Raw genomic sequence first — 22,960 nt, 5'->3', positions numbered from 1 at the left:
ACCAATTAAAGCCAAGTTAAGATAACCGCCGACTGCTACGCGACAGTTTATTTCTATTCGAAACTTGAACGGGGGCGACGAAACGCTGCTCCACGGAACTTTCGCTGTTGCTTTATTCCTGCAAAATGCAGCCTCCCTGCTTGTTTGTGCTCATCAATTCCTGCAAAGACACTATCCCTTTCTTATCGTCCCAGTTCGGCACAGAAACAGTCGAACCCCGACTTTCCCCTGCTTTGAATACGCGTCTCTCCCCTCCAACCCGCTCGCGCGAGAACCGCCCTCCATTCATTCATTCATTCGCTCACTGACAATATCCGCCCCCCTTATTTCCATGCGCGCCACCAAACCGAGCAGAACGTCCACAATCCCAGCATTACGCCCTCGCTTAGGAGACGGCTGAAGGCGGAGGGATGGGTCCTCCTTTGGACCAAAATACATCCGAGGGCGCGTCGTAAGCGTGGAGGCTCTTATGACGTTATGAAGCCCTCAACCAATCAGAAGCCGTGGAACGAGAGGCTGCTTAGGTTTGAATTTGGTGGCTCGCTGAAGCTAGCGAGCGAGCGTGGAGGCGGCGACGCCCGAAGAAGCGGCGCGGGCTGCTGATCAGCAAGGAGGGTCCCTAATGCCCGGGTGAGTATCTCCATTTACGCCTACTAGGGTGTCTAGCTCGGTTCAGCTGAAAGAGGGTCCCGATCAGCTCGCTGCATTAGCGAGGGTGGCCCATGGCTGCTTACACTTTCCGGCGGAGTTTTGCGCTCTTGTGCTTGCCTTTCTTTTTGCAGCGCAACAGCATAGGAGGGTCGCTGCTTATTAGCCGCGCGACTTTATTCCATTCGTTCGCCCAGGTCCCTGCAGGGACTTTATAGTACTGTATCGAAATAAAGTTAAGATGGATCGGGAAGTTCTCCGCCCCAAATTGCCTTTTAAGTCTACACCCCTGCGCACGGTTGGATGGAAATTCTGGCTGGCTTCGAGTTAGAATGTGGTTAGGATCCAGCATATTTATTAGAGAGTGGGGGTACGGTCTTCTGCATACTTACCCGGTATGAAGTCCCGTTGAAATCATTGGGCACGGCTTCCAAATTGACATTTATAGGACTACGCTGTGAAAGATAGCATTGGTGAATGCATATCTATGCCGCGCGGTTGGTGGCAACACTGAACCAATAGCATCCCATGGAAACGGCGTAAAGAGTTTTGTAAACGCCTTCAAGACTGGTCGCCTCCAGATGACCTGTTGCTGAGCATGCGTCCTGATTTGTTTGCCCTTTTGTGAGTCTTAGCCCTTGAGATCATCTCTGCAAATTTGGTGCAGTGAAAATAACCCTGGGGCTGGAGCAACTCTCCTATGAGGAAAGCTTGCAACTATGGGGTTTGAGGTTTAGGAAAAATGTGAGAGAGGTAGAAAACTATGCATGAAATGAGTCATGACTCTAGAACCCAGGGCCATGTGGTGAAGCTTAACGAGGGAATATAGAGAGGAGACAAAAGGAATAACTCCATAGTTAAGTTGTGGAATTCATGAATGTAATATGCAGCAATGGTCAGCAATCTGAGTGACTTTTAAAGTGGTTTAGACAAATTTAATGGAAAGCAAGTCTATTAACCAGGATGACTATGCACTAGCTCCAGTATCGGAGGTGGTATGCCTCTGCATACCAGTTGCTGAGAATCACAAGTGGGACAGTGCTGTTGGCTTCATGTCCTGCTTTTGGGCTTCCCATAGGCATCTGCTTGGCCACCCTGAGAACAGGATACAGGACTAGGTGAGGCCCCTTAGGTTATCGTGATAGTTACGCCACACTTACCAGAAACATTTCCTATTACTTTTCTTACAGCATAAAGTCTCGTTTTGAAGAGATAGAGCACCACTGTTCTTATTTATAACAATGTATTCACTTTATTGAGAGTGGTTTATGATAGTGATTGAAAGCGCTGACAGACTAGAAGCAACCTCCCACATATATTACAGGGATTTTTTGTGTGGATTAGCATCCGCTTCATTATTTTCTAAGGTGCTACAAGACTCTGGAATCCATTAACATTCAATTGGCTGTATTTATGAGACCAAACATGGTTATTATCTTGTATGGGAACATTTGGAGTAGCAAAGTGGAATACAAAAGACTTCCTCTCAACAAATGGAGTTCACCAGACCGTATTCCTTTAACTAACTGCTGTTGGCATTGACAGAGTAATTATTGTATAGTGTGAGTGAAACCTAATGCATGTGAATATGCTAACTGAAAAATGACAATGTGAGCAAGCACCAAATAACAGTAAAGAAAGAACCAAGTTCTTAAACTAGATCTTATGTGAGTCTAGAAAATACATATTCTGAACCTGTGCACATTGAAATTTATCTATGTGGTAGGAAAGTTTCTTTGGACTATGAGTATGTAGTATGTTATGAATCATTTTGTTTGTTCAGGAGTTAAACTTGCAGATATTATTTTCTGTTAAGTTTGTGAGTCTTTCATAGCCTCATCCTCCCTCCACACAAGAGTATTTGCACTCTTCACACGTTAAGTTGAGAAACCCGTTTTGGTAGAATTCTACTTTATCTAAAATAGTTGCATGGGATCCTTGGTGGTCAGCTGGACAATTGAAGCAAACAAAGCCTATTTTACTGGGCTCCAGTCATTGGCAAACAAATGGCAGGAGAATATTGAGTTACATCTAAGCTTGTGTAAACATTGCATATAAGCTTTGCAGATCAACTGCTGCTTGTAAAACCAAAAATAGCACTTACAAAATTACATTTTGGTGGGTTTAACTGTACATCCCAGTATACATGGGGCCCATAGAGCAGTGTGTCTTCTCACACGAATTTTTTTTTCATTTGCATAAACCTCTTGTTGCATTTTCTTAAATTACTGCTTAAAAAATATAACTGGTCAGTTTACATTTTTGGCCAGTCAAATTATCAACCCAAGACCTAATCTAAATCCATTTGCTTCCTTGGTTTAGCAGCACAGTTATATGCATGTTTAGTCAGAAGAGAAACTTACCTCCTTCAGAGAAGTTTACTCCCAGGTAAACAAGTATAGGAGTGCAGGTGTTGTTGTTTAATCTGCTTTCATTTTCTTCCACCAGCAGAAGAAACTGGATTTACTTTATATGACAAATCTTCCCCAGACACCATAACTGCCTTTCGTAATGTCTACTACTGTTCAAGAAGATGTCTGCAATCACGTGAAGGTAGTGGTCCGTGTTCGTCCAGAAAGTCAGAAAGAGAGAGATGGCAACTTCAGGAAAGTGCTCCAAGTTGTCGATAAGCATATGTTGGTCTTTGATCCCAAAGTGGAGGAAGTCAGTTTCTTTCATGGGAAAAAAGTTCCATGCCGTGATCTTAACAAGAGGCAAAACAAGGACCTCAAATTTGTGTTTGATGCTGTATTTGACGAACATTCTTCTCAGCTGGAGGTCTTTGAAGATACTACCCTGACCATGCTGGATGGCTTTTTAAATGGATATAATTGCACAGGTAACTCTTTTGCATTTCTACCTTTGTTAGTTATGGAAATAATCCTGTATCAGCAGTCAGTTCTAATTTGAGCTGGGGCGGGGGTGTCCTTCTGCCCCCTATTCTATTTATAAGCTTTAAAACTTTGTTGTCGCTATTTTCCAAGCTGTTGGGGATGTTTTGTTTCTTGTCCTTTGCTTCACATGTAGTAACTCTCTTCCTGCAAATGAAAGCCAAAACCTCCTGCATCCCATTTGCAAAAAAATAGATTATTACAGTACTGAAGAGCATGAAGAATAGCTTTCCTCGCCATTACTTCCTGGTAGTTCTGATTCTAACGGTTACTTCTAGCTTTGGTACTGAGCAGTAGCAGTGTGTGTGGTGGAGCAGACCACTCTCCCAACATCGGGGGCGCTGCTGCTTACCAGAACAGTTGCAATGTTGAGGGAGGGGTTCATGGTTGCACCAGTGGAACCACCGCTGCCAATCCGGTGCTCCTGTCAGCATGCAGTGCTCCCAGCCCCATTCAGATAAGCAGCAGCAGAGACCATGATCAGAAGGCAGCTCTGTTGACCCTCCCCGTCACACTGCTGGTTCTGAGCAGTTGCTAGCTATCACAGATGTACAGCGTTCTGCAGCCATATTTCACTTGCACCTTCTCACAAGTCGAATGATAAGTTGATCGCCTTGGTTGAAGGGCTGCCATGTTTCTCCTCTTTCCTCCTTTCCCCCCACCCCACCCCCAAAATGAGCAAATATATATATCAGGTGAAGCCAGATTCTCCTGTTTTTGAATGTTGAGCTACTTAATGGATGCACTAATTAAACGTGCCCCTTCCTACGCCCAGTCTTGCTGTTTGTATCTCACACCTTCCTCCGAAGAAGCCTGTGGCAGCAAAGGTATCAACCCTAACGCAATCAAACTTCTAAAAACTGTAAAACAACCTTCTGAAAATGGCTGAAAATGGCTAAAAACAATCGCCTGCTTTCAATTTAGTGCTTGCTTATGGCGCAACTGGAGCTGGGAAGACTCATACGATGCTGGGCTCCCAGGAAGACCCTGGAGTGATGTACCGGACCATGTTGGAGCTCTACAATGCCATAGAGCGGATGAAAGAGGAGAAGCATTGCGCTATTGCCGTTTCTTACCTTGAGGTAAGCAGGCGGAATAATTTTGCACAATAACAGTTGTTTTTGTGTACGGAATAGGGTGAAAGGGACCCAAACCAGCTTAGTCAGAGGCTGAGAAAACATTGTCTATCTTCCAGCCAAACATTCTGTCTTCCAGCCAGCATGAGAGATGTTCTCCTATGGTGCAGTCCCATGTTTCTGAGGAGTACATACCAGTATTCCCCACCCATGGCATCACAGCACCAGAGGAGCCAGTAGAATTGGAAAGAAAGTGTTTTGAATTCCTCCCTGACCTGATATTGGAGGATTTAAAACTGCTCAGGGAGCTTCTTGGGATTCAAGAAAGGAAACAAACAAGCAAACCAACCAGCCAAGGGCTTTGCTCCCAGCTGCCAGAGAACAGAATACAACATAACTTCCCAGTAGCCAAGCCTAGGATTAGGTCTCATGACAACATGCACAATTGAGAGTTTTCTGCTTGTCTAGTTTCAAATGTATTGGTGCTTCCCTCCTGTCAAATTTCCTTTGGGCCTGAAAGTTAAGACGGCAATTTGGATATTTGGACAGAAAATAAGGACTCTTAACTGAGTTTAAAACTTAGGGATAAAATGTATCTGGAAGCGCATGCCATCTCGTGTAGGTGCATTTTTTCATCTTCTAAAATGGGACTACACCTACCAAATCCAGATACCTTCTGTATGATTAGCTGCTTACCTTTGTGTATCTTAATGTCTGCCTTTTCCAATGCCTTTCCCTCCCAAGGTCTACAATGAGAAGATACATGATTTGCTTGTAAGTTCAGGACCACTGGCTGTTCGAGAAGATCCTCAAAAAGGAGTGCTGGTTCATGGGTTAACAATGCATCAGGTTTGCACGTATTTATATTATCCATGTTATTCATTAACTGCTTATTTATTTATTTATTTATTTGCCTGCTTGCCGTATTTACAGGCATTCCTATAACACAGTTCTCAGAGTAGCTCACAAAGCAATTGAAATTCTATAACAAATTCTCAAAGCAGTTTTTGAGTCTTTAAGGCTTCACCTAAGAGGGAAATCGTAAGTTTGAGGTACCTAGTTTGTCACCTAAGCAGTTTTTCTTTAAGTTGCCAGAAAGTTGGCAGACGGGGAACGTGGGAAATATTTGCATTAAATCTCCCAATATTGTAAGGCTTTGTGTGAGTTAGAAGGTTATTTGTTTTGTTTTTACTTTCACAATATTCTGATTGATTCTCCCTGTTGACCAAATTTGTCTTGCCCACATCATGTTAAACCATGGCTTAGTATTACATGCATGCCAGTGTTACAAAGTTTGACCCAATATATAAGCGTGCCTGTCTGCAACTTCGTTTCCAAAATTCCAATTTCCCCCCCAAATCGGTTTTAACTGGGATACCTTGAAAAGTTTTCAGAGTCATTTCAACCCACTACAGGCACTATTCTATCAAAAGAAGCAGAACAGATCAGACTGCCCTCCCAAGCCATGATTCATATACTATGGACAAATCAAGTCCTTTACACGAATGCTATCTGTTCAATCCTATCCATCTTGATGTGAAGATTTACAAGCTTTATTTCTGGGAAGAAAACACAGTGCAAAACCATTACTTTATCAAGACACTTGAAATACTAGCGGGCCTCTCTAAGTGACCTGTTTGCGAAGGCAGTTGCTATGAAACAACTGTTTAAATCAAACGTGGTAGCAATCTTCAATCCCTTTATCTCAAAGTTGCGCTGTCAAAATTGAAACAGGTCTTTTGAGTAAAGTGGCTTGGGGGCTGAAGCGTTTGATCAAACACAAAAACCTCTTCATCACAGTTGTATCCTAACTCATATTCTTAATTTTTTATATCTGCTGCACGTGCACCTAATTTCTCCCAGTCTGTCATCTCATTTCTTCCTTATCATTTCTTCACTTTCCCCTCCTCCTCTATGCTATGTCTGTTTCTGCTATTGTCACCGTAGTGCACCTTGGCTTCTTCGGTCAAGGCTTGGAGGGAAGCTGGCAGAGGGAGGGGGCGGAGAGAGAGAGAGCCTGCTTCCAGGCAGTCTTCTTCTACCTATGCCATTTCCATTTGTACAGCTATCAAAGGGCCGAAAATATCAGGAGCTGACGGGGGTGGTACTACTACTGCTTAATGCCTTTAATGTCAGCAGCAGCAAACTAAACAGTGAAGCGATATGGTCCCTGCAGAATTAGCTGACAGCCTGTAAAAAGAAAGGGGGGGACTATTAGAATATTCTATCCCCCAACCCTAAAAGTGTATCAGTGTGAAGCTGCTGAGCTTGGGGACCAGCTGGGTAGTCCTCTTCTTGCTAAGCCCTGAAGCTTGGCAGTCTACAACGGCCTTGCTCATGTGGCTCTGAATTGGAATAACACGATGCAGGGGCGACTGTATTTTTGCCTCCCTGTGGTGTAGGGAGAATTTTGGAGGGAACTGGGGCCACGGATGTGTGCACTTCGTGACCTTCAATGTATCCCCAGCTCAGGTTCCCCACGCCCCCCTCCATTCACCCAGTCCAGGATTATTTTCATCTGTTTGGGTTAGGCTGGCCCCAAACAAGGATAGTGGAGTCATGTTTGCCTCCACCTTCCCAGCTTGTACTTCAGCCTACTGGATAATTTTCTCTTCACATCAGATATTATTTGAAGGCTTTCTGGGAAGGCTGAACATGGAAGCAGACTGCCAAGAAAGCAAACCAAGATAGCCCTTGGGGATGATTGTGTGAGGACTATTCCCTATAACAAACATTGCCATTAATGGTCCGAGTCCATTTTCATAGGACTGCTCCTTTATAAATATTCAGTTCCTTCTGAAACAAATAGGGTATAACCACATTTTTCTATCTGTCAATAGTTATTGGATATTGTATCTTATTTTTTAAATTTTAATGAATGTGTGAGATCTACTCACTCAATGAATTGATTTGGGTTTATTTAATTCTGTGTTTGTGAATGCCTTTCCCTTCCTAACGGCTTTAAGATGAACTTTGCAGTGGCATCACCACCTACTCAAAGAATGTGCCTAGCACGACCTGACGGCTAGCGGTTTTGGAATAAGTAAAATGATGCCTTTTAGCTGACCCAACTTCTCGAGGCAACACTAGGCACAAGTTAATCTTGAACATAATCTTCTTTGGGCAGGTGCTGAAGCTTATGCTCACCTACAGAAGCTGGTTTGATAAAAGGTATCTTCTTACCTGCTTTGTGTGTGTCATCCTCTGGGACCAAGATGGCAACAAAAGCCAAAGCTACGATGTTAACATTATGACTGAAATCCCATGACAATGAAACTCCCAGATTAAAATCTAGCAAAAAGATTTACTAGTTTCATTTGACTATTTCCCCCCCCCCTCCACCTTTTGTAGCCGAAGTCTGCCATGGAGATCTTGCAAATATTGGACTATGGAAACAAAAACAGAACACAGCATCCCACTGATGTGAATGCCTCCTCATCTCGGTCCCATGCTGTCTTTCAGGTAAGATGATACAGCAGATAAGGTGTCTGAGGATCTTAGATAACCTTTGAAGCTTTGTTTAAAAAGAGAGAAAGAATCCTAGGCCTATGGCACACCAGCTATAATAGCTTTGGTCTTGGGAAGAGAGATCCAGCTCGCACTCTTGTCTGCATTAAATCCTTTGTGCTAAATAGCATTCAGGAGAGAAGCTCTCATGGTCTCTGCCGTCACTCAACTTCAGATGAGGAATCTATTGAGGTGTCATAGCTGCTTGTGAGAAATAAATGTACTTCACGCTCATATAAATGGCAGTATTTTTTTCATGCGTAACTGCTGTTGTGCATTTATTTATTTTTATACTTAAAAATCTATCAAAAAGTGATTCCTACTAAAGCAGCTGACATAGTATATAGCAGACTGAGCCTATGCATGTTTATACAGAAGTCCTGCTGAGTTCAGTGGTGCTTGGTCCCAGGGAGATGTGGCTGGGATTGCAAACCAAAAGTATAATCCTATGCACAGTTGCTGGAGAGTTAAGTCTTGCTGAGTTCAGGTAAACTTATTTCTGAGTAAACGTGTTAAGATCCCAAAGAGAGTGTTGTTGGAATAGCAAGCTTTCAGATTGGTGGTTTCATTGTGTACATAGCTGCCGAGGTTTCCCTTTTTTTAAGGGAAATTCCCTTATTCCAAATCGGATTCCTCGCAAGAAACGGGAAAAGTTGACAGCTGTGATTGTGTATCCTTTATTGTATTGTTTATACAGCACTTTGAGAATTGCGGGTGGAAAGTGGGATGAAAATGTTGGGAATATAAAATAAACAATCCTTTCTGAAGTGTGATAATCCAAACCTGGGTCTCCTGCTGTTTTTTAGACTACAGTTCCCATCATCCCTGACCACTTGTCCTGCTAGCTATGATGATGGGAGTTGTAGTCCAAAAACAACTGTTGACCCAAGTTTGGGAAACACTGTGTTCATCTAAAGAGGAGCATCTAATCTTCATTTTTAATTTCCTTGTCCGATTCAATTTTGCACTCTGCATGACTGCCAGAAAGTCTGTATTACAAAAAGCTTAGGTTTGTGCATGTTTCCTTCCCTTTATTGCCCAACTTGTAGGCATGGAAGGATGGTTGTTTTATCTGGATTCTTTCCTCATTTCCTTGTTCTGTACTCCTCTGTTTCAGATCTATTTGAGACAACAAGACAGGACAGCATGTATCAATCAAAATGTCCGTATTGCCAAAATGTGCCTCATTGACTTGGCAGGCTCAGAACGTGCCAGCGCCACAAAGGCCAAGGGAGCTCGTTTTAGAGAAGGGGCAAATATTAATCGCTCACTGCTAGCCCTTGGCAATATCATTAATGCTCTGGCAGACCCAAAAGTAGGTACCCATTTTTTTCTCACCACCTCCCCCAGCTGGGATTGGCGTGCATAAGAAGGTTAATGTTCTATATTATTCCCCCCCCCCCATGGCCTAGGATGTTTATGTCTTTCAATGTAAGTTGCTTGGATACCTTTTAGGTCACAAGTGACTCATGAATCTCAAAAAGAATAGTGGCATGGTAAGGCATGCAAGAAAATAGAGCAGGGGTCAACAATCTTTTCAGCAGAGGCTTGGTCCACTGCCCCTCAGACCTTGTGGGGGGCCGGACTATATTTGGGGGGAGGGGGAGAACGAATTCCTATGCCCCACAAATAACCCAGAGATGCATTTTAAATAAAAGGACACATTCTGCTCATGTAAATACATGCTGATTCCCGGACTGTCTGCAGGCCAGATTTAGAAGGCAATTGGGCCGGATCTGGCCCCCAGGCCTTAGTTTGCCTACCCATGAATTAGTGTATGTGAAGCAGTTTGGAATGTGCTATAAAGTACCGTATTGGCCTGAATGTAAGCAGCACTTTTCCCAAAAATTCCAACCATGAAAAGTTAAAGTGCGGCTTATATTTGCAACCTTACGGTATGCAGCCAGGAGTGTGGCAAAGCGGTACCCGCCCTCAAGGCCAGGAAGGGAGAGAGAGCAAGAAAGGGGAAAGGCCATCAGCAACACAGCGCGGTGCTCAGCCTCTCTCTCTCTCTCTCTCTCTCCCCCCCCCCCCAGTATACAGCCAGGAGCAGCAAGGAAGGGAGCGGCTTATATTCAGCTATTTTTTCTCCCCCCTCCCCCCCAATTTTAAAGGTGCGGATTATATTCGGGTGCATCTTATATTCAGGCCAATACGGTAGTTGTTCCCAAACATTTTGGTATGGTGGCCCAACAAATCAAAATTCACTTAGTACAGTGACCCATTAATTTATTGTAACAGGAATTTTGGAGCTTGGGTCTTTGGCAGCCATTGCTGTCAGGCATTTTAACGCCTCACAATCTAGCCTATTGATCTGATCTACAGGTAAAAATATATTTGATCCCTAGTTTGCATATTAACCATGCCTTAAGCTTTTTCTATTCAGGTGAGCAGTAGCAACCCACTTTGCTGCTGCTAGCCGTTCCAGCTGATTCTCTTGGTGTTTGGAGCAGGAAGCCTAGGTCAGCAGGGACTTCCATGCAGGATTTGCCCTGGTTAAAGTAGAGATGAATAGCAGTAGCAGGTTGAGCAAAGCCCATCAAATCACTTCTAGCACTTGAAAGAAGTAACTAAATATAGGATGTGGGTTGAATCTACTGCAGGTTTCCCTTTGTGTTCCCCTCTTGCGGTTCCTCTAGAAATCTATAAACAGTGCTTGGCATACGCTAAGATTCAGGATTTATTGTGCTGGGAACACAGAACTGCTGCTGCTGAATTTGGGAGGGAATCTGGGTTTTCACTAGACTGCTGACTCCTTGTATGTACAGGGATCTGCGGGTGGAGAGAATGTAGCACCCATCCTTCCTTTTTTTGCAAGAATTGGAGACTCTAAATTGCTAACCTCTGGTACCCTGTCTCATATAGGAGGACATTGACTAGGTGTTGCAAGAGGCTTTCTAGTGGGGGGGAAATTCAAGGTTTTTATCTCCTGTCATTTATGTGCATTGTGAAACAGCTGTTCATAGTAAGTCATGGTCTGATGCTAAAGTAATCTCAGCACTCCATTAAACACTCACCCTCTTCTGTGTGGGGTTGTGGGGGTTTTTTTGTTCTTCCAGAAGAAGAACCAGCACATTCCTTATCGGAACAGCAAGCTTACTCGTTTACTGAAGGATTCTCTAGGAGGAAATTGTCGCACGATAATTATAGCTGCTGTTAGTCCTTCTTCTCTGTTCTATGATGACACATATAACACTCTTAAATATGCCAATCGAGCCAAGGACATCAAATCCTCTGTAAGTAAACTTCTTCTTTTTAAGTTCTGCACTGTTGCTTTCAAATTATAAAATGATGTTTGTTTGTTCTGATTGAGTGGAAAATTTCAACAGGGAAAAGATACTGCCCTCTCTGTTTTTTGCTTCATATTTTTAAATATTGCAATCTTACTGAGCACTTTTTCTTTTTACGTATGCACAACTGCCTTCTTTGCTGCTTGTACTTTCTTATCTACCCTTCCCTCTGTTTCATGGCATTATTTCAAAGGGGAAAACAATTCCTTGATACACTTGACCTACATCCAATTTCCCTTCTCCCTTCCGTATTTTCCTTCTTCATCTGCAGCTCCTCAATGCATATCTTAGGCCTTTCTCAAGGGTATCCTTACATATAAAGGAGATCCTGGGAGCGGGTGCGGATACTGGCTGTTGTAATTTGCAGAAAGGAGTGGGGAATTTCCCCCTGGGATGAGCACAGCTTTGGATCCTGCCCATTGGGTTGAATCTCAACTAAACCAAGCAAAGTTTATCTGGCACTGGCGAAAAACGGCAGGTGGTGATTGTCACCAATTCATTCTCCTCTCTGGCCCTGGGAAAAGCTGTTCTGGAGGGTTGGGGATAACTCCAGAACAATGTGGGAGCAGCAGGAGGAAAGAGTAATTGGTGATAATCGTGGAGTGGAAGTCTGAATCCAAGCCATGACTTTTAATATGTTTAGACATGTCTGGATCCATCCCATTACCTTTTTGTTACCTTTATTTAATCAGGGGATTTTGTGACTGATGTTTGTGTTGCTTGATATGATGATCACATGGCATGTTTTCCATAGCAAAGGAAGAATATACTGTCTTCTGATGTTTATGAAACTGAACTTTGTCTTCTCTTCACAGCTGAAGAGCAATGTAGTAAGCTTGGATAGCCATATAAGTCAATACGTTAAGATTTGTGAAGAACAAAAGAAAGAGGTATGTCAATTACTGGAATAGTTAATGTTGCTTTAGTTACACATAAAGAATAACAGCATAATTAAAATAAGGCATTAAGTGTTGTGCACCCAGATACTCCAGATTTCCAGAAAACCTGGTGTTTCTGTGTCATATTAGGTGTGATGTAGATCGTTAGTATGGCTTTAAAAATTGGTTTTGAAAAAAGCTGTTTAAACAAACTCATGGAATACTAAAAATGAGATACAAACCGCACATGCACCCATTTCTTTCAAATACACTATTATCCTGTTTCAGATCATCATGCTGAAAGAGAAACTACGAGTCCTGGAGTTGGAAAAAACATCTTCTCCTGACAGACATGCCACAGATCAACAACAGGTGGAAATTTCAAGGTAAAAAAAATGCTTACTTATTGTGTTGTCTTGTACAAAGTCATGACATGATCCACAACTACTTGTGTGTATAAGATGATAAAATACTTCTAATACCTTCTCTCTTGTCAGCCTTAGTTGGTCAATGGTACCCTGTCAGCCAATGTACCATAATGCACCTGGTCACTCCTTACAACAGAGAGGCTCATCCATACTTTCATATTGTTATCCAGTGGCCTCGTCCCTTGCCAAAATTTAATGTACAAGCTCCTGGGGATCTATAGGGAAGTCGAGTTTAGCACCTGGTCAATAAGCAAACTCCCATATATGGTCCACTCCCATGCACAAAGGAGGGAACATTTCATTATCTTATTGTGCCTATAAAACAGCCATTGTTCTTTTCTTGATGGTATTGCCTTTAATGTTATCCTGGGATAAGGATTCAACACCTGAAAATGCAGGTTCCTAGTTTTAAGGGTACCTGTCCTTAACCTTGAATGCTCAGGTGCTAGATGTAGCCAGATATGCCTTTGCCCAGCTTAAGTTGGTGCACTTGTTCCTGGAGACTGAAGATCTGGCCGTGGTAGCACGTGTCATAGTTACATCATGGAACCAGAGAATTGTAGAGTTGGAAATGACCACAAGGGTCAACTAGTCCAACCCTCTGCAATGCAGGAATAATTTGCCAAACTTGGTGCTTGAACCCACAACCCATGTCAGGACTGTACTCCCCAGAATTATGTTTAGTCAGAACCAGGGATAGGACCTTCTCAGTTTCTGCACCCAAGCTCTGGAACCCCCTTTCAAGAAACATTCACCTTACCTCCTTGTTACTGGTTTCTTTTATTTGCCATGCTGTTGAATTTCCTTTTTTAGAAAGGCTCTTCAAGTGTGCTTTTAAGCTGGGGCAAAATTTGTTAAATTTTGTGCTGGAAATGGTTTTCAACAGATACTTTCATTTTTACTCTGCTATTTTTACCATTTCCCTTTTTTGTATTCTTTAAGCATTTGTATTATAACTTTTTTATATTGTTTTAGCCATCTTGGGCTCTCTTAGCGAAATGGGCAATATAAATGTTTTCAATAAAGAAATATAACTGCTGTTTACAGCTATATTTTCTGTCTAAGCTCTAGAAATTCAGTTAGGCATAAGGAGAAAAATTATGCCCAGTAAAATCTCTCTTTTGAAGTTCTAATGCTGCCTGTTGCTGTGAAATAACCTAATACTGACAGGGGCAGTGGAAGGGTTAAAAGTGCAGCTGTGTAACTTGTGCATGCTTGGGACAGTGGGTCCTTATCCAATCTGGCAAAATTAGGATTCCAGGAACTGGGAAGCAAGCACTAGCAACTGAGAATGTGGGAATATATTCCATGTAACATCAAGATAATCACGAGAAATTGAGCCCCTAGATCTTGTGTTAAGAGCAATTTATCGGCAGCTCCGTTTTCGTTCGAAATACCATTTATTTCAAAAACAGGAATTCAAAAATACTATTACAGGGGTGTGTTTAAAAAAAGAATCTTCTGTTAAGAGAGAATCGCTGCCTACTTGGTTAAAAATAATCTGGAAAATTATGTTTTGCAGAACTGTGTATATAGCGAGACAACTTTTTAATGACCTTTTTCTGTATAATAAACACATTAAGCAATTTTACTCTTTTAAATCTCTGACTTAAACTAAAGCTGCTATAACTCCATAGATAGACAAATATCCCCAGGGAAGGATCATAGGTGCTAATCACCGTTTGTTACATTACAGATTTTTACAGTCAAACTTTCCCATGGTAACCCACATTTTAATGCTCCAATTAAGAGGTTTTTAAGCTACTAAAAGCTGTCAAAAAAGGCACACCTGTAATCTAAGTTCTAATAATTTACAGCTGTATTGACAACCTGAATTTATAAGATAAAACATTTTTATGCTTGGAGAAAGAGCCATTTTAGATCCTTTAGAGCAGCAGCTATCGCAGGGGTCTCTTCCAACTCTACAATTCTATTATTCTTGGGGGGGGGGGCAACCTCCAAGAAAACTATGCAGATGGTGCTACTGCAGGCTCAATCCACCTACCTGCCCACCAGCTGATGACCAATGTTTCAGGAGACAGCTTTCCAGAAAATCTCTAGCATTGCTTTGTCAATACAGCATTTCCCCTTTTGCCTATTCCTTTTTTTCACATGCGTTAAAGTCAGTTTTCTGCACACTGGCGCTCCTTTTTGACCAGGTACCGCTTCGTAAGCCACTTGAAAATGTACTGTATCTAAAGGTAAAGGGACCCCTGACCATTCATAGACAACACTGGGGTTGCGACACTCATCTCGCTTTATTGGCCGAGGGAGCCAGCATACAGCTTCCGAGTCATGTGGCCAGCATGACTAAGCCACTTCTGGCAAACCAGAGCAGCGCACGGAAACGCCGTTTACCTTCCCACTGGAGCAGTACCTATTTATCTCCTTGCCCTTTGACGTGCTTTCAAACTGCTAGGTTGGCAGGAGCAGGGACAGAGCAACGGAGCTCACCCCATCGCGGGGATTTGAACCGCTGACCTTCTGATCAGCAAGCCCTAGGTTCTGTGGTTTAACCCACAGTGCCACCCACATCCTCTTTTTACTGTATCAAACTTGGTAGCAAATAAAGAGAGGTGGTCCCATCTGAGCTCCTTGGTTAAGCTGTCGAACGGCATGCATAGCTGATTGTTGCTTCAGATGGTAAAGGCATGGCGAGTGTTTAAGCAGATATCTCCTGGCTCCTGTCCTTGAGATTAATGTCTGAATGAAAAGCACAGCCAACCCACAGTGCAAAGCCTAGACCAAAGCAAAGGGGGTTGTGCTAGTCAATCCAGTAACGTAGCCTTTTGATGCACTTACATGAGAGAATATGGGAACATGGGGGTTTCATTCAGATTTGGGGATTATTTTATTAGTTTCCCTGATTATAATGCACTTCTGTCCTGTTGGGTTATGGAAATGTGGCTTTTTGATCAATATGCCACCATGTTGCACTAAATGTTTAAATGGCAGGAAAGAAAAGGTTATTTGAGACACCGCCTTGCCCCTTACATACTCAGTAGGTTGCTGCAAATATTACTGGACTTCCATCTTCCATCTGCCTCAGCCAGCATAGTCCATGGTCAGGGATGATGGCAGCTGTAGACCAGCAACATTTTTTTAAAAAACTTTTTAATGTTTTTATTCTATGGTTTTATGTTTTGTGGTTTTATTCTGTAAACCGCTTTGGTATTTTTATGGTAAAGCACTGTATAAATTTAATAAATAATTATCATCATAATCATTTTATAAACAAATAAACATCTGAAGTACCACTCCTGCTTTAACCTCTTTGGTTAAGCATAATTTTTTTTAAATTGAAGCTGCTATTTACTACAGTGTAACGCCCTGCCACAAAGCTGTGTTTTGTGTAACTTGGTCCTTTTTCTATATAAATGTTTGGGGCAGGTTTAGAGAAATTTTGAAGTGCGTGTTCGCAAATCGAGAGGAAATCAGGCAAGAGTTTCTGAAGCTGGAACTGCGCCATAAAGAAAACATCCTGAAAACCCATTATCAAAAAAATTGCCATGAACAAATTGAAATGATGTGCGCTCCGGAGAGAATGGAGAGGGTAAGCTATTAGTATGACAGTTCTGCTGTCCTTTCTGCCATGCTTATGCCAAGCTGTTAGGCTAATGAAAAGAACGTGGTTCTGATCCTGTGTGTCTCCTTACTGCAGTTATCCAGGGCTTCTTGAAACGAATTACAAGGGTTAGATCTTTGGGGGATTCACCTGAACCCTCTCCTATTGAAAGCATGCACGAGAGTGTTGCAAGGTTGCACTGACTAACCTCCACCTTCCCCACTGGTAATACATGTGCCAGCAGTCATTTGAAGCAGCACTATGCACATTCATTTAGAGGAACGTGGAGCTACTTCACACAGCTATAAAGCATTCAGCCCCCAGCACACATATTAGCAGCACTAGCTGACACCATCTTTTCATGTGCTTTTGGTGTATGTGTGGGCTTGTGTGAATCCTTTTAACGTGGTTTATAATTACAATCCACCTTGTCCTCCTGTCCAGGTTCCCCCCGCCCCGCCCCGTCCCACCACCTGTGCAGGAAATTTCCCTTGGGGATTCAAGTGCAGAGGCTCATACCAAATTCTCAATCGGTCTGACTTGATTTAGTAAAGCATTATCGAACAAAGTTCAAAGAGTCTACCAGAGCTTTATAAATAGGCGAGGTGTACATCATCTTAGCTGCTTCTCCTCTAACTGAATCACCTTCTGCCACCCCAGCCCCTCACCATCTCTTCATCCAACCACAGTCCTTGAAATACAACTTGTTGAACCCACTTTCACTGTATCTATTAGAACTCTTCTTGCACCTTGTATGGAGTTAGTTTTCACTTTAAACATTCACCTGTTACGTTCCTCCTTAACTGGTTCTTACCAGTTTTGTAGTACTCAGGTTACGCTCCTGAGTACGTAATAGGAGTTCTACCTCACACTGTGTTGTTAAAGATCTTTTATCTGTCCTCTGACTTGTCTGCATACGTCTTCCTTGGTCCCCGCTTCTCTTGTCAACTCTTTTCCCCCATTCCTTTGGCCATCTTGCTGCTCGAATCTGCTGGCTCTTAGTTTACTTTTTGGGTGCTCTTTCCTTTCAGTGGGTCTCCCCAGCATTACTTTTTCTGCCCCTCGAGGTTTGCTGATCATAGCGTTTTTTCTCTACTGTTACTTTGCTTTCCGCCACTACACAAACTGAACCACCTCAGCTGTTACTCCTTTTGTGACATTTCTTTAAGAACGACAGGAAAGAGGGCTTGAGCCTGAGCCGCCAGTTTTTATTCTGTGTGGTGTAAGAAGGAACTTTGTACTCCTGGCTCTGTGCATTTTACGGATAGGCTTTTTACTTCTGATTTTTTAATCATACATTGTTCATATATTGCCTCTCACATATAATGTGGCTCAAGTGGCTAATACTTAAATGTATAAAACTTCCCTCACATAGCAATTAACTGTAAGTGACAATCTTTGAAGTTCTGTTGCAAATATTTTTGTGTGTTAGGTTTTCTCAGACATCTGCTTTCAATTGAGCATCGTGATAGCTGTCTGAAATGGAAGGTGAAATAAATTTCTTCTGTTGAACTAAGCAGGAAATGTTTTAAACGCTGAAATGCAGGGTACATATACTGGCAGCTTTTTCTTTTCTTTTTCTTTCTTGCTCTTAATAGTCAAAATCATGTCTTAAATTCGGGAGTTCAAAGAGCATTTGGGGGCCGCATTCTTCAGAAATCACACTGGGGAAAATATTGGGTTCACATGCAGAACATTCAAGCACCCACCCCACCCCTTTTGGGTTCAGGCAAAAAAACCCTAAATGAATTATTTGGACCAACTCTGTTACTTATGATTTGGGAGAGTGTGGGCTGAACTAGCTGATACAGAGAGGGAACGGCTTGCAACAGCAGTCAGCTTTCCCTCTGGTAAAATCTTAAGTTTTTTAAAAAATATGTGTGTATTTATTTTTTGATAAAAATATTTGCAAGCCACGCTTTCATAAGTGGTTGACAACAAATATAATACAATTAAAACCACTCAAAAATTAAAACAGATGGCATGACACTGGGCTTCGCTGACGACAGCAGCCTGTGAACTCCAGCACAGTTGAGGAAACTGAATAATATTGCATCATGAGATGCTGGGCTGTTGCTTTGGTAGTATGTAGTTCGCCATAGTATCCAGTTCTGTCCTTTAGTTTGAAACTTAGGTTTGTTTTGTTACAGGCGACTGACAAGCACGACCACCGGCTTGCGTTACTTAAAACCCGGCGCTTGCAAATAGAGCAGAGGGAAGCGGAAGAGACTAAACGCTTAGAGGACAACACTAATTGGTTGCACCGGGTCGAAAATGAAATGCGCCTCCTAGGTCAAGATGGCCATATTCCTGAGGTAAGTTCCTTTGCCTCTAGTTGGCCACTGTGAGAACAGGATGCTGGACTTAGATGGGTCACTGGCTTGATCCAGTAGTACTGTTCTCGTGTTCCTTTGGCTCCTGGGAAATATTTTGGATGTTCAAGTGAGAGGGATTGTTCTTTATTCCACTGTAGCAGTAAGCAAATTCGTGTGCGTGTATAAAAAAGTGAAGTAAGTGTGTGTGTGTGTGTGTGTGTGTGTGTGTGACTTTCCACACTCCAGACCAAAACCCGAGAACTGAAGGAAGATGATGGGTCAGTGAGGATGAGCAGGGAATTGGTTTTGAGCTGACCCTTCAGGCCAAGTCACTTACCATCTTGCTTCATGTGTCCTTCCTCGGTTACTTAAAAATAGTGCTTGCTAACTGTAACTGTAAGGCTTTCCCATTTTCAGATAGCTGCTTTGTAACGTGGTAGAAGACAGGTGTTTTCTGTTGCAATTTTCTCTTTTAAATGTGCATGTTTTTTCACTGCTTTCAATGAAAATAGATCAATTCCTCCCCCCCCCTTTTTTAAAAAAGTCTCAAACAAATTGCTGTACTTCCCTGAATAGTAGTGTATCTACAATAGACTATTGTAGTTTCTTGTTGTTCACGTAGCATAAGAGTAGATACTGTCTTCATATGAAAGAAAAGAAGAAAACCAGGAAGCAAACAAAGCACCTGCCTTCCATTTTTCAAACAAGCCTATAAACAAAATTGACCTGGTGTCTGCTGCATTCTTCCCGCAACCTCTGCCCCTGAAATAATACCTTATCCATCTTAGCCACTGCTGAAAATGGAAGTTATTAGCATGTAAAAATGTGATAATAACTGGGAGTTGCAAGGATGAGAGCCATGCTTGATGAATGCTAGTATGCCCCCACTGTCACTGAAGTTTAGTACCAGATATGGCACTTTTTAAAAGGACTTTACCTCAGTTGGGGGGGGGGAGTTGGGGGGGGCGGAGTTCCTGCACCCTCCTCCTCCAGCCTGGAAGCTTTCAAAGCACCAGCATGCAGGCAGGGTTTGATACTTTGCTTCCCAAGCAGCCCCAGACTTAAGGGGCTTCAATAAGAGGTCTCCTAGGTCATTCCGGTTTGGTTTTAACTTGAAGTCCCTTGGTTGATTTGTATTGACGGCTATCAGCTCTGAGTGAGATTCAATGTATACAGGTATAACGTTAATTCAAGAAGCATTGTTAGCTATTGTTAACGCAAGGGGAAGTAGCATGATAGTACAAATCAGTGTATGGTAGGCAAAAATTGCACGAGATTTCCTTGGCGCAAGCCAACAGTTAGTTAATGGAATGGCTGTTGCTACAATTGTATGCCACCCTCTTGACTCTTGACCTGTTCGCCATCACTTGGCAAGAAGTAGGACTGTTGTTTTTCAAAGTAGTAGCATTCCTGTCATTACTGGGTTGGCTGCCTATGAGCTTGGCTTCAACATGGCTCCCTTTTCTAGGAGCTCAACCGAGATCTGCAGTACTTCCATTTGAAGTTGGAAGTGAAGGATTTGAGAACTCAGGCTGAATACATGAGGACTCTTGCCTCCCTCCAAGAACAGCAATATAAACAGACAGAAAAGTAAGTCGATGTTTGAAATGCCATATTTTGAACAGCTTCCCTATTTAAAGCTTTTGACGTATGTGGAGGCTACAAATAGGCTAATTTTACACGAAAATTGTGGTACATTTGATTAAACTTTCGTTGGACTGCTTTTGAACGAGAGGTCTGAAAGTGACAGGGACAATGTTTCTTTTTCTGTCCTATTCCAAAAAGCTGAACAGATTGCTCTCTAGTTCTTTCAGAATATCTTAGTAGGAACACTTTGACCTTTTAAGCTCAGTGGTGGCCAATGTCTTTGGAAGGTGTGCAGCAAATCAAATCCAGAGCATGAGGGTGCCATTTTGGAATCCATTGTGGTCTGTAGGCAGACTGCTGTGACTTCATAGCTTTGCCTCTTGTCTTGCCTCTGGAACCAAGAATAAGGCATCCCTGCAGTGTGGAAGATGTAGGCAGGAGAATGTGCCTAGTTCCATTCTGTGGGTAGCTAACCTTTTTTTCTGGCCTGAAGGCCACATTCACTCTTGGCCAGTGATTCAGGGGCCCATACCAGGGGTGGGTATCTCGTGCACCACAGGTACCCAGCCCTTCTCTTCAGCTGATTATAAATGGGGGAATGGGGGGTTTCACCTCCGCCCCCTCACCAAACAATGACTTGGCCAAGGGCTTGGGACTGTCCTTGAAGACAACTCTGATACTTCAACAGGTCCAAAATACAGAAGCCAGATTACTGGCTCCCTTTGGAACGCCTATAACCCCTCTTTTAAAACAGCTGATCTTAATAGTGTTTCCCTTCCTGGGAATTTTCCCCTTAGAGAAGCCTATAGAATAGATACCGATGAATGAGTTCTTTGTAGGCAGCTGCTCAGTGGTGCCTAACAGTGAGATGATAAATTTCTAGTCTGACTACCTACCTGGTTTGAGGGACCTGGTTGATGACCTATACCAAGATCTCTCATTTGCTTTAAGGGTTAGCACCAACACTTTAAATTGTGCTTGGAAAACCAATTGGGAACCAATTTAGGTCTTTCAGGACCGGTGTTACATGGTCTCGGCAGCCGCATTCTGAAACTGCAATTAATCCAGAATGCAGAAGGATCAACTCAAATATTTTAGGGTATAGGAATCCTGCTGAAAATGTAGGTTGGCACCTAAAGATTAATGACAATAAAATCAAATCTAGAATTGTGAAGGTACTCTGCAACATTTAACCCCAGAAAGAAACTCTACAAATATAAACACTAGGTTATTGGGAATATGGTCAGAGTGTTAAAATTCAAACAGGACTTGCTGACAATAGTCTTCTCTCACTGCACAACTGTTTAAAAGCTTGTGTATACTTTCTAAGTAGGATGTCTGCATATATATAATGTTCCTTAAATACAATTTACATGAAAGCAGCATGCAGTGCTATCACTGAGATGTTTGTTGCTTATTTACCATGAAACTTTCATTTTTTAACAGAATACTAAGTGCTTTGCTTTCTGTTATAAGAAAGCAGTACATAGCTTTGAAAACAGCAGGGTTAGCAAACAGTGCTGTTGAGGATGACTTCAAGGCTTTTGAGCAGCTGATTCACAGAGAGAAAGCCGTTGTCTGGGCTGACCAGATGACTGAAAAAGAACCAAAACAAAATGATTCACCAGTGATGTCTGCTATCATGGCCTTTCCACAACTTGTGAGTTACCAGAATACTCCTTGCCGTAAGTAGACAGTTGTCTCTTTTTCTGTTTTTAAGGTGTTGCACCTTCCCTAAGGAAAAAAAGGTCAAATGGTGGTGATGATGATCTTTTTATTGAAAGTTCAAAAAGTACCTAACTATATGTGCACCAGACATGGTGAACGCAAACAAAAAAGAGAAACAGATCCTGTGCAGAAGGGAAAACAAAGGGGGGAGGGGGGAACCCAAAACTGTATATTTTACAAGGTTGTTATTGTACTTCACCAGATCTTAACCTATTACAGTTTACGGTATTTGTAAGAATGGATTCCAAATATCATTGAATTTGTCCATGGCAAGTCTGCGTTTATATGCAAGTCGTTCATATGTTGCGAGTTTGTATAAGTCTTCAATCCAATCGTAGAAGGGTGCCGCATTTTTATTTTTCCAATTCATCAGTATCAGTCTTTTTGTGGTAAGGGCACAGAGAGTCCACTCACATTGTCCTTTTGTAAGGTTCCATGTGCTGGTTATATAATTCAAGAGGATATTTTGCTCTGTAAATGTAAGGTTCTATACAGTTCTGTTGATGGTTTCAGTTACCTTCTGCCAAAAATCTTTCAATATAGGACAATGGTTATTATGAAGATTATATATTTATTTGTACCCCACCTTTTTCTCTGTTGAGACTCAAGACAGCTTACAGATAAAAGACCTGCCAATAATTATTACAAGTTCTGCTCGCCTGAATTCTGAATCCAGCCAAATGTGACCAAACCTAACATTAGTGTAGCAGCTAAAGCAAAAGAAGGCCCTTTCTTGGAAATGGTGTGCTTCATCCCCTCAGGAATATCTGCCTATATCACTCAACTCTTCCTAATGTAGCAGTTACCGCCTTGCGAAAATATCAGTTCTAGGGTGGGCATTGAAATGAGTCTGCATGTAGCTTTTCTCCAGATCACCGAAGAAAGTAGAAAATGTTGATATAAGCCTTGATCCAGATAATTATTTAAAGATACCCGTGTACAGTAAGACCTTTTCCTTCCTGTTTTGTAACCTTTCTGAATTCCTCCACAGTGCTTGTGATGTTTTATTTGGGAGGTGGGCTGTTTTGTTAAGATAAGGAAAGTACC

The 22,960-nt window shown here is 42.3% G+C and overlaps 2 protein-coding genes across 7 annotated transcripts in view; one reads left to right on the top strand and one right to left on the bottom strand.

Moving 5' to 3' along the window:
* METTL15 (methyltransferase like 15) overlaps positions 1–1,145 on the bottom strand; it is a 91,862-nt gene extending 90,717 nt beyond the window's left edge. The window contains exon 1 of the mRNA XM_053389726.1: positions 1,041–1,145. The gene's annotated coding sequence lies outside the window, so the exon portion shown is untranslated. The remainder of the gene's footprint in view (positions 1–1,040) is intronic.
* KIF18A (kinesin family member 18A) overlaps positions 385–22,960 on the top strand; it is a 36,950-nt gene continuing 14,374 nt past the window's right edge. Inside the window, exons 1-13 of one of the 6 annotated variants that reach the window (XR_008330657.1) lie at positions 385–630; positions 3,100–3,487; positions 4,464–4,621; positions 5,360–5,464; positions 7,967–8,077; positions 9,240–9,437; positions 11,182–11,358; positions 12,228–12,302; positions 12,579–12,676; positions 16,109–16,271; positions 18,434–18,598; positions 20,067–20,188; positions 21,632–21,870. Coding sequence is in view for 5 of the 6 variants with exons in the window: in XM_053389649.1 (XP_053245624.1) it covers positions 3,160–3,487; positions 4,464–4,621; positions 5,360–5,464; positions 7,967–8,077; positions 9,240–9,437; positions 11,182–11,358; positions 12,228–12,302; positions 12,579–12,676; positions 16,109–16,271; positions 18,434–18,598; positions 20,067–20,188; positions 21,632–21,870 (1,939 nt within the window). In the remaining variant the exon portion in view is untranslated. Of the gene's footprint in view, positions 631–1,744; positions 1,767–3,096; positions 3,488–4,463; positions 4,622–5,359; positions 5,465–7,966; positions 8,078–9,239; positions 9,438–11,181; positions 11,359–12,227; positions 12,303–12,578; positions 12,677–16,108; positions 16,272–18,433; positions 18,599–20,066; positions 20,189–21,631; positions 21,871–22,960 lie in introns of those variants that run through there. The other 5 variants (XM_053389686.1, XM_053389649.1, XM_053389658.1 and 2 more) reach the window with 5 other exon arrangements.

Source organism: Podarcis raffonei, chromosome 1 (genome assembly GCF_027172205.1).
Source record: "Podarcis raffonei isolate rPodRaf1 chromosome 1, rPodRaf1.pri, whole genome shotgun sequence".
NCBI classification, from domain to species: domain Eukaryota; kingdom Metazoa; phylum Chordata; class Lepidosauria; order Squamata; family Lacertidae; genus Podarcis; species Podarcis raffonei.
Note: the sequence above shows the minus strand (reverse complement) of the source record. Positions and strands in the feature narration are given on the sequence as shown.